Source organism: Pseudorasbora parva, chromosome 21 (assembly GCF_024679245.1).
Source record: "Pseudorasbora parva isolate DD20220531a chromosome 21, ASM2467924v1, whole genome shotgun sequence".
Taxonomy (NCBI): domain Eukaryota; kingdom Metazoa; phylum Chordata; class Actinopteri; order Cypriniformes; family Gobionidae; genus Pseudorasbora; species Pseudorasbora parva.
This window is the reverse complement of record NC_090192.1, coordinates 9,519,144-9,535,423: the sequence shown is the minus strand read 5'-3', so window position 1 is coordinate 9,535,423 and position 16,280 is coordinate 9,519,144. Positions and strand designations below refer to the sequence as shown.

The 16,280-nt window shown below is 37.2% G+C and overlaps 1 protein-coding gene across 4 annotated transcripts in view; it reads left to right on the top strand.

Annotated features, from left to right (window-relative positions):
- exoc6 (exocyst complex component 6) overlaps positions 1-16,280 on the top strand; it is a 66,054-nt gene that overhangs the window by 36,330 nt on the left and 13,444 nt on the right. For 2 of the 4 annotated variants that reach the window (XM_067429223.1, XM_067429222.1), the window contains exons 12-20: positions 499-570; positions 720-817; positions 921-1,026; positions 1,209-1,318; positions 6,809-6,920; positions 7,004-7,138; positions 8,950-9,129; positions 9,733-9,762; positions 13,963-14,104. In XM_067429223.1, coding sequence (XP_067285324.1) covers positions 499-570; positions 720-817; positions 921-1,026; positions 1,209-1,318; positions 6,809-6,920; positions 7,004-7,138; positions 8,950-9,129; positions 9,733-9,762; positions 13,963-14,104 — 985 coding nt within the window. The remainder of the gene's footprint in view (positions 1-498; positions 571-719; positions 818-920; positions 1,027-1,208; positions 1,319-6,808; positions 6,921-7,003; positions 7,139-8,949; positions 9,130-9,732; positions 9,763-13,962; positions 14,105-16,280) is intronic. The other 2 variants (XM_067429225.1, XM_067429224.1) reach the window with 1 other exon arrangement.

Genomic DNA, 16,280 nt, shown 5'->3' with positions numbered 1-16,280 from the left:
TAGAAAATCTAAGATGCACTGATGAAACTAATTATAATTGCAAACGTCAGTCCTGACTCTTCAAATGTTTTTGTTTTTTGTGTAAGGTGCCACAATACTTAGTAACAAAAAGGGTTTAACAGAACTATGGTTTATCTGCACTTAACAACTTAGTCATTAACACAAATGTATATACATTTTTAAGAAAGCCATCTATTCAACCTTTAGTGCATGATAATGTGGAAAGTATATAAAATTCACATGATTTTCAAATACATTATAAAAAAATGCATTGACATTTATCAACCTTGGGGGAAAAAGTGCACCCTTAACAAAACTATACATTCTATCACTTTGTTTTTGTGTGCATTATATATTGTATATATGACCTAGACATTTCTGGAGAGATTCACTCATAGATGCTTTGTTCTAAACACATTTGTGATTGTTAAAAATGTTAATACCATAAGTTGTTACATTTTGTTGTCATTCTTATCATTATTTTTTTTAACCCAATAGTCCTACTGCAGTGATCCCGACCTGGTCCTAGAACTGAAGAACCTGATTGTTATATTTGCAGACACTTTACAGGTATTCTCCCATCAATCATATCCATATTGCTTTCCAATTACAATTCATTTTATTGACATTTATATGAATCTGTATCTGTAATATATCAATAAGTTCTGGTCAATTTCTACATTTGCTGCTTACTCACTATGATTGTTTTGCTTTTGTAGGGTTATGGCTTCCCTGTGAACAGACTTTTTGACCTTTTGTTTGAGGTTCGAGATCAGTACAATGAAACATTGCTCAAGAAATGGGCCCTGGTGTTCAGGTGAGCTGAACAGAACTACAACTGCTTTGTTTTTGATATTAGTGAATTATACGGTTCTTTTCGTTGTTATTTAATGACATCTGTGTTTCCTCTGCTGAAACAGGGATATTTTTGAGCAGGACAACTACAGCCCCATTCCAGTGGAGAATGAAGAGGAGTACAAGGCTGTGGTCAGTCGCTTCCCCTTCCATGATGCAGAGATAGAAAAGGTTTGTCAAACACTTGGAACACACCTTATATTGTGTCGGTATTGTCTCATATTTACCAAAACTGATTATTCATAAAAGCTGAAATGTAAATATTTCTTTGAAAGATATCACATTACAGAAGTTAAATGGGTTGTGAATGTCATTTCATGTTGACTAGATATGTATCTTTCTTCATTAAACAGCAACAATTTCCAAAGAAGCTGCCCATGTCCCATTCAGTGCCTCAAATATACTCTCAAGTAAAGGAGTTCATTTACGCCAGCTTGAAGTTCTCAGAGTCACTCCATCGCAGGTGAGCAGACTACACAACACCCATAAATCTTCATCAGCTTGTTTCTGTTCAGAACGAAATTAAGATAAGATGGAAATCCTGCTTTGGATGCAGACTCACTGTTGTTATCCGTACAACCCAATAGAAGACACTTAGAAGCAGATCTTCAGTCATACAGTCCTGTCACTCATCTCTTGTCAGTATGGGCTTGTGGAGCTGTTATCGTGGTGTGACTGTCTTCATGGGAAGCCCTCATTTATGGGTCTGCACTGTCTTTAAAACCACCACCCTCCCTCCACCTCCAGCCATCCCTTCTGACAATATTTGTTCTCTTTAAGCTCTGTGGCATTCGGCTGGCTGATGTGAGGGGTCTGTGTTGTGCTTGTCACTGGCACCCCAAATTCTTTCCCAGAGGGTTAGATGTGCACATAGCCAGTGGATTTTACCTTCAACCTCATCCCTTCCAGGCGAGTAGCTGAAGAGATTAAGGCCCACTCACAGCAAAGTTCATTTTTTTGTTCTTCGCTTAGGGGTAAAAAGAAGTTTGAAATGCCTTTGAACTGGTATACTGTTAGTGAACATCGGACGCCGCCCACACTGCTGGGTGCGCCGTTTAGTGAATATGTAAATATGTGCTGCATTTTCCTCTCAATAACGAAATAATCACACAAAAAAACACAGTTAAAGGAACACTCCACTTTATACTGTTGTTTTACTGTAGTTCCTAGCTATAACGGTCTAAAAAAATAGAAACATTTCATTTTTCGTTGGTCTTAGTACACAATGTAACTACAGAAGGGTCAAGTTTTAAATAGGAAAAATATTGAAAGTCTTTGGTCATTTTTGAGACCGATGCTAATGGACTTGTATGATTCAATGATGTATGCTAAGCTATGCTAAAAGTGGTACCGCCAGATACAGAGATTGGCTGAATGGATTCAAAAACATTAAAACTCAACTGTATAACTCTAAGGGACTTGGAAAATGAGCCTATTTTCAAAAAAAGTAGAGTGTTCCTTTAAGAAAGCATCTTATCATAACGATAGGGATATGTCTGTACATGCTCTGCTATTTATGTAGCACTTTATGCAATAGATTTCCTTTAAAGGGTTACTTCAGCGATTAGCATATGGCTTTGTACCCTGGAGTATATTCAAAGACAAGAGATTTATGCATTTTATTTCTGGAAAAATTCCTCCGATGACGCAAGACTACAGTAAGTAGAGGGAGATATTTCCACATGTTTTCAACCCGCGCATGGGGGATGGGAGATCGCACTCACAGCTCAGCTCACAGCTGCAGGCATTCATGTAAACGGAGCTATGCGGAGCAAAGTGAGTTTTTCAACTTCTCAAAATAATTCCTATGGAAGTTAAGCTTCCAAAGGCATGAACTGAAAACGCGCCAGATGGTACACATGTGAGGGACTGGCGAAAAGCAGAGGTTACTTTAACTGTAATGAAGAAAACAAAGAAAGCTAATCGCGGACTGAAAGCAAGATGACCAGAGCTGAAGGAACAAGTCTACAGATGGGTGCTTGAACAACGCTCTGCCGGACGAACACTGTGTGAATATTTTTCTGCTGCATATTTTACTACATGCAGTTTGAAATTTGCAGAATATGTTTATTTTTATTTTTATGAGAGGCATTTTGTTTGTCTTCAGTCTATCTAAGTTGTTGTCTTTAAGTTAATTTTTCAGTTAAGAGTTCTTTTCTGTTTTCAGTTATTCAGTTATAGCGCCCTCTCGCCCGAATATGTTTATTCTTGTCAGTCAGTATGAATTAAATTTGATATATAAGTCGCAGGGACAGCCAAACTATGAAAAAAAAGTGTGACCGGAAAATATGATAAGGCCCTGATATACTTCAAAAAAAAAAAAAAAAGGGGGATTGTTGAAAGAATAAACTGATGTGATGTAATTGCAAACATAATCAAATTAAGTTTTACGAATGTAAGTTCGTTTGGCATTCGTTCTGGGAATTTCAAACAGCTTTCTGGAATAGTTTGCTTTGGCTAGTAAGCAACTTTATACTACCAGAGGCTTCGCTGCCTTTCACGTAAAAATCTTTTCTGGTTCATTTGGCCTTTTCAGTCCGTCAAGGTCAGACATCTGCGAGTGAAAACATGAAAACTCTGGAGAGCTGCTTTATAGTAGAACATGAAGTTGTACTTCTGATGAAACGAGACACTGACATGTTTTTCATGTTTAGTACAGTAAAAAAATCTATTGTATAAAGTGATAAACGTGACTTTACTGGAGTGCCGTAGAGCAAACATATCCACGTTGATATAATCAGATGCTTTTCTTATGCTTTATTAAAATCTTGTGGTTTTTTTCAGTTTTGTTGTTTTTATTTTGTTATTGAGAGGAAAGCACATATTTACATATTCATCCAAATACCGCATCCAAAGTGGGCGTGTCGGATCCTCGATAACAGTATGTCGCTGGTATGTATTTTAAACTTCGTTTTACCCCTAAATGAAGAAAGAAAAAGAACTTTGCCATGTGCATATCTGTGTTTAGTTTTGGCTTAATTTTTTAATTCGAAATTAGGTCACACCAGTTTGTTCTAGTCATGCGTAGTGGTGGCTTTAGTAGTTTCGCCAAGGCCGATATTCTGACCAGTATTTGCACTCGCCAGTGCTTGCCTAGGCATTTCCACAGACTATGAGCCAAACGATGAAACTTTTGTTGGTTAGAGCGGTGAGAAGAGGGTGTCAGAACACTTCTAGATTGATTTAACAGTCTTTTCCCCTCCTGTCTCTCTGCTAATCAATGCAAACGACTGCAGATTTCACACTCCTCTCTTGTGGTTTCTTTGTTTTATTAAGCAAGCGATAATGAGCAAAGTATATCTACACCTCTTCATGGAGCGTTTCCCACCTGATCACTCCTAATTAACACCTCACACTGGGGCATATAGACCCCAACGGCAAAATCAACACCGACCAGCAGCGTCCTGTAAACACTCACACCTTACAAGCGTTCTGGCAGCAGTAGGGCTAGTTGTGGACCCCAATAATGATGGGTGATATTTGAAAAGTGTTTTGGTTTGTTGTTTTTTTTGTCCATGCAATGAAAGTCCAGTATTGTTTCAACCCTGCACTTTTTAAAAAATGTATTATTTTGCTTTGCATAGAAGAAAGCCATTTTGGGGACTTACTAACCAAAGTAGCAATACAAATATTTTTTTAACATTTCAAATCAAATATAGCATTCAGTTAACAAGATAATTTTTTTGGCATGTAGCAGTGTTTCTTGCTGAAGTACCCTTGCAAAGCCATGTTCCTTGTCTACTTACCAAATAAATAAATAAATGGACATGAAATATTGTTTTAAATTTAAACCATTTCATTATGTCAAAAGAAAGCATAACTGTTGTGGTTGATTTTAAAAATTAGCACACTTATGTAGAAACGTATGGCCTGGTAAAACGTTCAATGTATCGTCATTATACAAAATTATACAACAACAGACTGCTGCAGCCAACCAAATCATTTCAAAATAAATTGAAATTTGAATTTGAAGTGTACAATATTTTTATGATATAAATTTAAAGATATATTAAAATGTAAAGTTGTTGTTTTTATGTCTATGTGGTGTTTTTAATATGCTTTAAGACAAACCATGTGCAAATTCATCAGTCAATACTATTGCTAATTATTTTCTCTTTAAAACTGCAGCGAACCAAAGACAGTTTCAAAAACACAGTTTAAAATCGCCTTGGTTTCATAACTTCACAATCATGGCTGGGCTTTTTCTTTCATGCTCTGTGGGCATTTAGCACAGTGAGCACAAGAACACCTTTAAGAAGATACAGAAAAAAAATTGGGTGCAAATAGTAATATAGCGGGTAAAATATGTATGTGATGTATATTACGATGTTGTGATTGTGATGAAATATATGCCTTTCTCCACTGACTCTCAAAGCTTTTATAAGGATGCTGAGTTTTAGAAGGCAGCAGTCTGACTCTGAGATGGTGAAAGGGAACATGGTTTGTGTAACATTAGCAACACATTATTAAGTGTTTGATAACATAGTCAAGCCAAAGGCTAATCATATCAATTATAGATACGTGTCCGGCGTTGTAGAGAGCGATACACAAAACACATTACCATTCCGATGCATTATACTTGTAGATGACCCTGTATGAATTGTTCTTGCTGTTCTTCTTCTGAATCAGTTCTTCAGATCAGGTAGTCAGTCTGAGCTGGTGTGATTGAGTTGAGGTGGGGACTAATTTGCACATTCATGGGTCCCCGTATACTAAATGAAGCAAAGGTGTAGAGATACATTGTAGCTATTTTAAGGCATAAAGAAATTATTTTCACATGTTTTAGTGCTATGATTATCAAAGATGAGTTTTAAGGGATACAATTATTGACTGCTGGGGGACTTTAAGGTTAACTTGCCTAACCGGATCAAGAATATAACGTGGTTGGCCAGACAAAGCCTGCAATTAAAATTATGATTCAAAATGGTGGCATTGTCAATTGTTACCTCCTGTCAGCTAAGTTACCCTGTAACATAGTTAACTACTGGGTGACTGTGTCCACTGATGATGATGAATTTTATATCCACACAGGTTGGAGTTTGCCCAACTTCTCTTAAATGTATTTAAAATAAATGTCCTGCCCTTAGTAACCATGCTGAGAAAATCATATAGATATCTTCAAACAATACAGTTCATAAAGTTATTTTTAAAAGGTTCCTGTACATAGGGCTGAATGAAAGGGTTAGTTCACCCAAAAATGAAAATTCAGTTATTAATTACTCACCCTCATGCCGTTCCAAACCAATAATACACAAAATTAAGGTCTTTTTGATGAATTCTGAGTGGATTGGAACGTACAAGGCCCAGAAAGGTAGTAAAAACATTATTAAAGTAGTCCATGTGACCTTAGTGTTATTAATCAATGAAAATATTTTTGTGTGAAAAAAATAACTACTTTATTAGACAATCTATTCTCTTGAACGTCATTCCCCTACACTGTTAGTAAAAACAGTGGAGCGCTTCCAGGTTGTACGTTATTGGCTGGCTCCTGTGTCAGCATTACACACACGCGTTGTAATGACGTTCTGACATAGAACCCAGAGGCGCTGCACTGTTTACTATATGAACAGTGTAGGGGAATGACGTTGAAGAGAAGAGATTCAGAATCCTCTAGGATTTTATAAAAAATATCTTTGTTAAAAGGTTTGGAACGACATGAGGGTAAGTAATTAATGACAGAATTCGAATTATTGGGTAAACTGACCTTTAATTAGAGTATGTAGTGCCATACAGTTTCTCAACAACAACACAAAATTCTCAATTGCAATTTTATATTTCACAAATCTGCCTTTTTTTAAGTATTGCGAGATATAAGCTCAGAAATATGAAAAAAAAAAAACAGTCACGGTTACCTTAATTTTGTACTCAAAAGCATATCCTGTATAGAAAGCTTGCCAAAACTATATACTGGAATGAAATGGTTGAACATATTTTTTGTTAACTTGTGTTTCAGCTCAACCGAGATTGATGACATGCTCCGTAAATCCACCAACCTGCTGCTGACAAGGACGTTGAGCAGCTGCTTACAAAACCTCATCAAAAAGCCGCACATAGGATTAACAGAGGTAGTGTTGAAGCAATGCCCTGTTCTTTCTGCAAAGCCCAGTTCAAAAATAACATAAGCCTTCCTTTCTGTTATGTTTTGCAGCTAGTTCAAATTATCATCAACACCACCCACTTAGAGCACGCATGTAAATACCTGGAGGATTTTATCACGAACATCACCAATGTTTCCCCGGAAACAGTTCACACCACAAGACTCTACGGGCTTTCCACCTTCAAGGTAAAGTCATTCACAGACATGTTCTTTAATTACACATTTCACTCACTCGTATTACCGCCATGGGCACACTCTGATCAGAGATCAGCCGTCTGGAGCGGTGCGCTCAAAGTAAAGCTGTCATCGACAGCATGGGACAGGAGCCGCCTCGGGCTTCATGAACTCCATAGAGAGCTTGTTTTGATGCCAGTGTGTTAAATGTATTTAAACCGAAGTGTTATCAGGTGACCTCTTCTTCAGTCATTGAGCACGTCGTAGCATGTTGGCATTGCTCAAGTTAATGTTGCATAAGTATTCACCCCGTCTTTCCACGTTTTGTTGTTTTAGTGCATTTGAATCCGTTTACTATTGAAGATCCACAAAATGTGTAGCATTTAATGTGCATGCAAAAATTTTAGATTTTAGCATGAAAAGTTAAACAAAAAAACAGACATACACAGATCAGGCATAACATTATGACAGGTGAAGTGCATAACACTGATCATCTCTTCATCACAGCACCTGTTCGTGGGTGGGATATATTATGAAGCAAGTGAACATTTTGTCCTCAAAGTTGATGTGTTATGCAGCCTTCACGTGCTATCAGAATTATCGTAAATACAATTTTCCGAGGTAAAAACTGCACATGAACACCCTCTGATGTCGTGTTTATCACTGAGAAGTTTGGAAATAATTTCAAAAACCCAAGTTCCCGAGATGGGCGCGGCATAAAGGTAAAAAAGGGCAGATGGGAGACGAATTTCTGCCGTGGCAGGTGTTTTATTTCGTTTTTTTCACACAATAATTGCATTGTCTTGTTGTTAAAGTAGTACATATTTACATAATTAATAAACATTTGAAGCAAATTGTGTATTATGATAGTGTGACTGACTATCTAGATAGTGTGGTAAAAGTAGCTATACAATAGGTTCATGTATGGCTGAAATCTATTGCCATTTTAGTCTTTAAGCAGCCTTATCTTGTCTACATTATGCCTTTATTGTGAATGTGATTATAAACAATATGCGTTCGTGTTGTGCTGCTATGTTTGCCAGTGATTCTATGATTTTCTGGGACCGGGAAATGACTGAAACGGTTATAGTGTTAAAATAAAATTTTCCTAAGACGCACAAAAGTATGAACCTGGTGTCCTACATTCTTTCCGACAACAAAGCACCTGAACGCAACAAGCTCATAATCACGACTTCTAAAGAGGGAAGTAGAAAACTTCCGATAGCACGTGAAGGCGACATTAGAAGCAGGAAAAATGGCAAGTGTAAGGATGCGAGCGAGAGAGTATCTCCAAAACTGCAGCTCTTGTCTGCAGTGGTCAGTATCTATCAAAAGTGGTCCAAGGAAGGAACAGTGGTGAACCGTCAACGGGGGTCATTGGGCGGCCAAGGCTCATTGATGCACGTGGGGAGCTAAGGCCGGCCGTGTGCTCCCTGGTGGTTGGGGCATCTTTCAACAGGATAATGCACCCTGCCACAAAAAAATGGTTCGGGATTGGTTTGAGGAGCATGAGTTTGAGGTGTTGACTTGGCCTCCAGATTCCCCAGATCTCAATCCAGTCGAGCATCTGTTGGATGTGCTGAACAAACAACTCATAATTTCCAGGACGTAAAGGATCTGCTGCTAACATCTTGGTGCCAGCTACCACAGCACACCTTCAGAGGTCTAGTGGAGTCCATGTTTCGATGGGTCAGGGCTGTTTTGGCAGCAAAAAGGGGGATCAACACAATACTAATATTATAAATAAATAGTTTAAAAGCATTCCAGGATTTAACTGGTTGTACACATCTGGAGGAAGTTGAATGCCTGGTTTCTTATTTTAGGATGCCAGACATGCAGCTGAAGGAGAGATATACACCAAACTCAACCAGAAGATCGATGAGTTCATTCAGCTTGCTGATTACGAATGGGGCATGGCAGAGTCGGACGGCAGGGCCAGCGGCTACCTCATGGACCTCATTAACTTCCTTCGCAGCACCTTCCAGGTCTTCACGCACCTTCCGGTGAGTTCCAAGTCATCCTATTCGCACGCACTCTTGTCATTGTTTCGTTATCATACTTCACCTGTGGGTTCATGTAATGTGTGTGGTGTCAATTTATGTTGCATTTGTAGCTGTTTAGATGGTCATATCTGGGCGTTTGTTCTAGTTGCCCTCCAGAATGACACATTTTCTAATTTTCATTGTTTGACATTAGGTGTAAATCAAAACATAAGCACAGAGAAATGTTGTGTAGGTGTCGTTACACAATTATAATATTCGCAAAGACATCCATTCCCAAACCCAGTCTAATCTCTGTATATTCCTTCACATAATCAGCACAGATAACTCCCAACCCATCCAATTAAAAAAAAAGAACAATACAGCTTGCTCGCTTTTCTCTTCAGCTGCCCTGTCCTCTTAAACAAATTGCTTTAACCTCCAGTTTAAGTTGGTTATGCTTTGGTTTCTCAACAATGTAACATATTTCCTCTAAGTGAATGTATCCTTTGATTTATTTTCTGCCAGGCATGCTTGGTATTTCTGATTTTCCTTTGTCTGTCCATTTATTATCGCTATACTTTCTTTCCCTGTCCGTGTTTTATTTTCTTGGGGTTTCCGCCTCAGAATAACAACAATGATCATGCTGCAATGTCGGTAAGTAGACCCTCTTCGAACTGTAGAGGAGGAAGAGTAAAATTACAATTATTAAAAAGCAAAAAAAAAGTTTAAAACTGCATGTTCATGTCAGCTCTGTGGACTTGCTGCCAGCCTTGTTTTGCTTCCCTTTTCACGTGTAATGCAGAATGTTAACCAGTTCAATTGGCATGCTACCCCTGATCTGCTGCCCATGATTGTCTGAAGCTGATACCAGTATCTGCAGAACACGTGCCATTCTTATTTGAGATTCACTAGCACTAGTACCAGCATTTAAAGAGACGGTTCACCCAAAAAATCATTACCATATTCTCAGCCTCATGATGTTCTTTCTTTCTTTCTAAAAATATTTTGCCTATAAAATGAAAGTGAATGGGTTTGTGAAGAACACTGGACCTTATTGACTTTCATTGTATGGACAAAAGCAAATTTGTCTAAATATCTTCTATTATGTTTCAGTTTTATTTTGATTTTATGTGATCTGTCCCTTTAAGATGATAGTCATAACAATGAGTGTGTCTCAAATCAGAATGCTGCTTTATTTATGCTGCATAATAAAACATTTTAACCTACTACACTATCAGTACAGCTGTATGTCATTACCTTTAATAAGTATATTTAGATATTACATAATCAATTAATATACACTAATTCACTAATTTAAGCAAACGTAGACAGTATAAATATTGTCCATTAATTATTGCATTTGTGGTTGAAAGATGTGAGCACAGCATATAGTGGTTCAGTTCATGCTTAAATTAAACCATTCGCAGTTTCTAACACAATGGGATGTGGCAAACGGCAAGATAGTTTTTTGATCGCTTGGTTTTTATATCCGGTGTTGCGATGGGTCCCGCCCACAGATAAATCTCATTGGTTCGAAAAGTCCACTCCACATCAGTGTTATTTAAGTATTATTGAGATTTGTTTATTCATATTTTTAAATAGTTTTTTTTATATAATTTCTGTTTTTTTTGTATGTCTATATACTGTAGTTTATATTACTTTTCCCCCATTTTATTCATGTTAGTATATTAAGTTAAACTAAAAAAAAATCAGAAATGTTGCCCTGACAATCGGTCAATTGCCTGACAAATACATTTTTTTTTTTTTGTTAATGTCATGTAATAATCAGATTTTATTATTAACTATATTAATCTTACTTCACATAACTGTAAATTAAACATAAAGTATCTTCCTCTGGTGTTATGTCATTCTGGTTTGGACAGTTTTTTGTTGTTGCAACATTTACGCTTTTTTTGTGCAAAATAGTTGTGTCTTTTTAAGGGTGACATTTTATGTTTTATAGGTCATGCTTTTATAGCATCAATTTGCAATGTTTATATACATTTCTAGAAATAAAGAGGAATGTCAATGCGTTCACGTCTCGGTGCTTTCTGAAGGTTTTGGCTTTGTATTTTTTAATTATGCATATGTTTGTTAAATGGGTTTGGTTGTTCAATGTGGTGCTTAAGTGTTGCTTACACATAAAATAATACATTTTTTTTTTAGATTTTGTTTTTTGGGGAGAGCTTTGTTTACATTTTTTGCTTTGGGTAGAATAACCAAAAGGATTTTTTTTTTTTTTTTTTTTACATTTATTTATTTGCTAGTTGTCAGCATGTACTGGTGAAGCAGCTGTTGCATGAGTTTTACATGTGTTTGAGTGTTGTTGCTGGGTTTGACTGGTCTTTCACCTCTTTCCTCTTTACAACCCTGCTGATTATGAGCCGCGTCGGCTTGCATGAACGACTGCTGCAGACATGAGACTTGTTACTGTGTGTTTGTGTGTCCGTTTCTGAATTGAAATCCATCAGATGGTGGATTTTCAAGAGTTGGAAGGCTTTGTCATTTCTGTGTTGTGCTTAATTGGATTATGTCCACTGATTGTATGTTGTTTAAGGATTTTATGAATTCTGGTATATATTTGGAAATTAATCGACACATTATCGCTGTGCTTACTGTCATACATTCATCCAAAAATAGTTCACCTTTTCTGTCAGTTTTTACTCACCATAATGCTGTTCCAAACTCAGATGATTGTCTGTCCTTAGGGGAACACTAAAGGTGAATTTTTGAAGAATATCCATGCCAAGTGCTGTCAAATTGATTAATCACATCCAAAATAAAAGTTTGAGTTTACATAATATATGTGTGTACTGTGTATAATTATGTATTTATAAATACTATATATATATATATAATATATATAATAATATATATACACTCACCTAAAGGATTATTAGGAACACCTGTTCAATTTCTCATTAATGCAATTATCTAATCAACCAATCACATGGCAGTTGCTTCACTGCATTTAGGGGTGTGGTCCTGGTCAAGACAATCTCCTGAATTCCAAACTGAATGTCAGAATGGGAAAGAAAGGTGATTTAAGCAATTTTGAGTATGGCATGGTTGTTGGTGCCCGACGGGCCGGTCTGAGTATTTCACAATCTGCTCAGTTACTCGGATTTTCACGCACAACCATTTCTAGGGTTTAGAAAGAATGGTGTGAAAAGGGAAAAACATCCAGCATGCAGCAGTCCTGGGGGCAAAAATGCCTTGTTGATGCTAGAGGTCAGAGGTGAATGGACCGATTGATTCAAGCTGATAGAAGAGCAACTTTGACTGAAATAACCACTCGTTACAACCGAGGTAAGCGGCAAAGCATTTGTGAAGCCACAACACGCACAACCTTGAGGCGGATGGGCTACAACAGCAAAAGACCCCACCGGGTACCACTCATCTCCACTACAAATAGGAAAAAGTGGCTACAATTTGCACCGAGCTCACCAAAATTGGACAGTTGAAGACTGATGAGTCTCGATTTCTGTTCAGACACTCAGATGGTAGAGTCAGAATTTGGCGTAAACAGAATGAGAACATGGATCCATCATGCCTATTTACCACTGTGCAGACTGGTGGTGGTGGTGGTGTAATGGTGTGGGGGATGTGTTATTGGCACACTTTAGGCCCCTTAGTGCCGATTGGGCATTGTTTAAATGCCAGGGCCTACCTGAGCATTGTTTCTGACCATGTCCATCCCTTTATGACCACCATGTACTCATCCTCTGATGGCTACTTCCAGCAGGATAATGCACCATGTCACAAAGCTCGAATCATTTCAAATTGGGTTCCTGAACATGACAATGAGTTCACTGTACTAAAATGACCCCCACAGTCACCAGATCTCAACCCAATAGAGCATCTTTGGGATGTGGTGGAACGGGAGTTTCGTGCCCTGGATGTGCATCCCACAAATCTCCATCAACTACAAGATGCTATCCTATCAATATGGGCCAACATTTCTAAAGAATGCTTTCAGCACCTTGTTGAATCAGTGCCACGTAGAATTAAGGCAGTTCTGAAGGCGAACCTGGGTCAAACACAGTATTAGTATGGTGTTCCTAATAATCCTTTAGGTGAGTGTGTGTATATATATATATATATATATATATATATATATATATATATATATATATATATATATACATACATATACATACATACGCACGCACGCACGCATGCGCACACACACACACACACACACACACACACACACACACACACACACTCGACAGGTCTGGATTTTTTTTCGACAGGTCTGGATTTTTTTTTTAATGTTTTTGAAAAAAGTATTTTGGGCTCAGCAAAGCTGACTTTATTTGAGCAGAAATACAGTAAAAACAGTAGTACTACAAAATGCTTTTTACAGTTGAAAATAGCTGTTTTATATTTGAATTCATTTTAAATTGTAATTTATTCCTGTGATGGCAAAACATTTTATGAAACTGATCCTTCAGAAATTATTCTAATGTATGCTGAGTTGCTGCTCAAGAAACATGTCCTCTCATTATCAATGTTGAAAAACAGCTGTGCCTTTTAAATATATTTAAATAGAAAACACTTATTTGAAATTCTAATTATATTTGACAATATTACTGTTTTTACAGCATTTTTGATCAATGCATTTTGATAAATACAGGCATATTGAAACCATAAAATAATCTTACTGACCACAAATATTTGAGCAATAGTGTAAGACAAAGAAGAATATAAGAAACTGCTATTCAGAGACTGTTTCAGGTTCACACTATGAATTAATTAAGACTTTTTAAGATGACCCCAACACTGTTGCTGTATGTAGAAGAGGACACCTGTAGTAACAGTTAGTTGGTGTGTTTGTGTGCCGCTCCTCAGGGTAAGGTGGCACAGACGGCGTGTATGTCTGCCTGTAAACACCTGGCCACATCGCTGATGCAGATGCTGCTGGACACTGAACTCAAACAGATCAGCATGGGAGCCATTCAGCAGTTCAACCTGGACGTCATACAGTGTGAACGTGAGTAGCTAATCATTTTTACAATATTTACAATGCCAGCTCCACTTTCAACACTTTTCAACAGATCGCCCAGTAGTGAAAGCTTCTGTCATAATATATCTTCCTCTCTCTCAGTCCCCTTAAAAAATATGTCCCATTCTGAAAGTGAAAGTTTACGCATAAACCATTTTCAGAGCAGAATGTGGCTAATGCACTAACAGGCAGGCATGTTAGTTTCTTGCTCTGTGAAGCGCAGCATGACGATGAGATGCACTCATGCAGCAGATATTATTGATATTATCAGCTGTTCTCAGAAGCAGTAATCTTAGTTATAGTCTTTCAAAGAACATTCCTGATTACCCGCACTCCGCCTGCTCTTGGAAATCCACACCTGTTCTGATATGAACTGATACGGAAGAATTTAGTGCGACATTAATCACTTATCCATTTCAAAATTCATTCTTTTGCTGTATTTGCATGCAATACCCACCTATATTAGGAATAGTTCACCCGAAAAAGAAAGAAATTTACATATTAATGCTGTTTTTCAAAGCCATATGACAAGGCTGTCTGTGGAACAAAATAAGAAATTAATACTTTAAATCAGTGAGGACTATTACACATTAAATGTGTTTTTAAAAGTGACAGCAAAAATTGAATGTTGTTACAATTAATTTTTATTTCAAATAAATGCTGTTCTTTTGAACTTTTTATTAGTCAAAGAATCCTAAAAAAACTATCACTATTTTCAAAAAAATATATAAATCAGCGCAACATTCATAATACATGTTTCTTGAGCCACAAATCAGCATATTAGAATGATTTCTGGAAGATCATGTGTCACTGAAGACTGGAATTAATGCCGCTGATAATTCAGCTTTGCATCACAGGAATAAATGACATGCAAATTATATGTAAAATATAATGCAAAAATATATACTACCTCACACACCCAAACCTGTAGCAGGTGTAACGATTAAATGTACAACATAAACCAAAAAAATATTGCACAACACTCAAACCTGCTGAATCACAAAAATATATATTTATATATATATATTTAAATATATTTAATACACGTTTCACAACACGGAAGTTGGTTCCGATTTTTTATGTGATAAAATATAAAATGTTTATTTTATTCCTAATTTTTTTAATCAAATGAATGCAGCCTCTGTGAACATAAGACCATAAGGCTCTTTTGTACAGTAGTGAATTGGTAACTCTATTACATATGATATGTATTACAAATATTTACATTTTTGGGTCAATTTTAAGTCAACTAGTGGGGTTGACCTTAAAATAACACCGTCCAAAGTCTTTATGGTGTTCTCAATTTTTGTGTGAAATGCAGAACCTGATCTTGTTGAGGTTTCATCTCTGATATCTCCCTGGGGAAGCACATACGCCCCTTTAGTTCTGAATGGCACAATAGAGATGTCAGAGCAAAGTGTTCATCAATAATGTTAATATGTAGACAGCTCTTTGGTTCTAGCATCGCATCTTCTGCTCCTCGGCCATTTAAGGTTTCGGTCACGCTACATCACTGTCAGCAGAAGTGAAAAGGCTGTGTGCGTGCTCGTACCTGTGGCCCCGGGTCTCGCACGTCTCGGGGTGAAGTAGAGTTTGTGAGGGTTCAACTGCACAGGTACGGCAGGGATCGTCTGACCCTTCTCGAAGGTCTGAATGGTGTTCGTCCCATTAGCGGGAGTTCATCTTACGCTAGTCAAAACACAGAGTTTAGATACTTTTCCCATGTGTGAGTATACAGTCTGATTTGTTTAAATTTTGATTTTATTATATAGTGGCTCAGTGGATAGTTGACCAGAAAGTGGAGGAACAGGTAGGTGACATGAGTTTTGGGATATTACCAAGATCGGACTCAAACCTAGGTCCTTTTGAGCATGTTTTTGCATCATGCATTCTTGGACAGACAGATGAAGACTGCAGCTCGACTACTGAAAAAACTCACTTTAGCTCAATTATAAGTGCATATGAACACATAATGACTGACTATTGATTAAATTCAGGGCTTATTGTTGATCTGTTTATATGTTATTTTAAAAAAAAATATCTGTGATAATGATCTGTGCTGGCTGTGTACCTGTTCTGATCACTGTTTGAACTGTTCTTCTCATAATTTGTCACACTTTATTGCAAAGATCTCTGGAATACTTAATTCTGATTGTTGATCCAG